We start from the raw sequence: 1331 nt of genomic DNA, 5'->3' as shown, positions 1-1331 counted from the left end.
TATTCTTGGGTGGAATAATACCGGTGTTATTTAGTCTGTTTGTAATTTTTTTGTACATGGTGTTTTTGGGTTCGAAGATGGTCTGATTTTGATGTAACACGTGTGTTTACGATCGCTGTGCGGGTAGTGTAGGTATCAAGTTAACATACATCATTATATTTGGAAAAATAGAAATAAATTTCAATGAGTATTACTTACTCGGATATAGTCCAGCCCTTGTCAGCTATTTTTTTTGGCTCCATGCGATGTCTTTATTTCCGATGTTTTTGGATAAGTTTCGGAGCAGTGATTTATCGTTCTCACATGTTAAACTTCCCCGGTGTCTTTTGTTCGTTAAACTTCCCCAGTGTCTTATTATTATTACTATTATGATTATTATTATTATCATTATTATTATTATTATTTCTAGCAGATCCCTGTGATGATGTCCCTGACTTCAGTGATACAGCCACAGACGTTCTTTTGAATACAACCCCAACTGAACGGAACACCATGTCATCCTTGTATTCGCCGCCACTGGCTTTATCCCTGTCGCCTACAGTTAAAGAGGACTTTGCCAACAGATTCTATCATCAGTTGTCTCTTGATTCAGTAAATTCCAGTTGTCAAAGCGTCAGCAACACTGATGCCGGCAGCCAACGTCGATCATCGAGGAAGAGGTCGCAATCAGCAGAGCCGAGAGGTTTTATAAAAATTTCTTTCATTTTGGATGCATGTCTGGTGTTCTTTTTGTATGTATGTATATAGTCTCTATATACGTGTGTGTCCATGTATGTAGATTGTGTATATGTGTGTGTGAATGGGTCACTGTGTGTGTGTGAGGAGATAGAGGATTGTTATGAAGTGATGAAGCGAGCAAGAAGGCGAGAGAAGTGTTACGTTGTTAGACAAAACACATTACGCGCCTGGATTTCGTTCTTAGCTGAGTTTGACTGCAAGTAAGTGTGTCTATCTAAAAGGAAAAACAAAACTGATTGAAATTAAACAGAGCAGACATTGGGCAGTAAAATACAGCTCCACACAATACTGACACGAAAAATAAGGTGTTAAAACATTAGGTAATACAGCCCTAGAAACACTACGTTTGAAGGACAATGAGATGGTAACGGTTGGAACGCCTTTTAATATATGTAACTAGATCAAAGCAGACAACACCACTAGCAATTAGTTGTTAAAACATAAACAAAGTAGTGTACGAAAGCATTAATTCCTTATCGGCGACAAATAGTTTTTATGTATTTGCAGGTATATATGTATGTGTGTACATGTATGTACATGTTTGCGTATGTATATGTGTGTGTGTGTGTGTGTATACATGTAGGCATATACAT

General features: G+C 37.6%; 1 protein-coding gene across 1 annotated transcript in view; it reads left to right on the top strand.

Moving 5' to 3' along the window:
* Positions 1-1331, top strand: part of LOC106875300 (probable serine/threonine-protein kinase tsuA) — a 162570-nt gene that overhangs the window by 140909 nt on the left and 20330 nt on the right. The window contains exon 12 of the mRNA XM_052965874.1: positions 410-682. Coding sequence (XP_052821834.1) covers positions 410-682 — 273 coding nt within the window. The remainder of the gene's footprint in view (positions 1-409; positions 683-1331) is intronic.

The sequence above is a fragment of the Octopus bimaculoides genome, chromosome 2, assembly GCF_001194135.2.
Source record: "Octopus bimaculoides isolate UCB-OBI-ISO-001 chromosome 2, ASM119413v2, whole genome shotgun sequence".
NCBI lineage: Eukaryota > Metazoa > Mollusca > Cephalopoda > Octopoda > Octopodidae > Octopus > Octopus bimaculoides.
The sequence above is the reverse complement of the archived record's forward strand: the minus strand, read 5'-3'. Positions and strand labels throughout refer to the sequence as shown.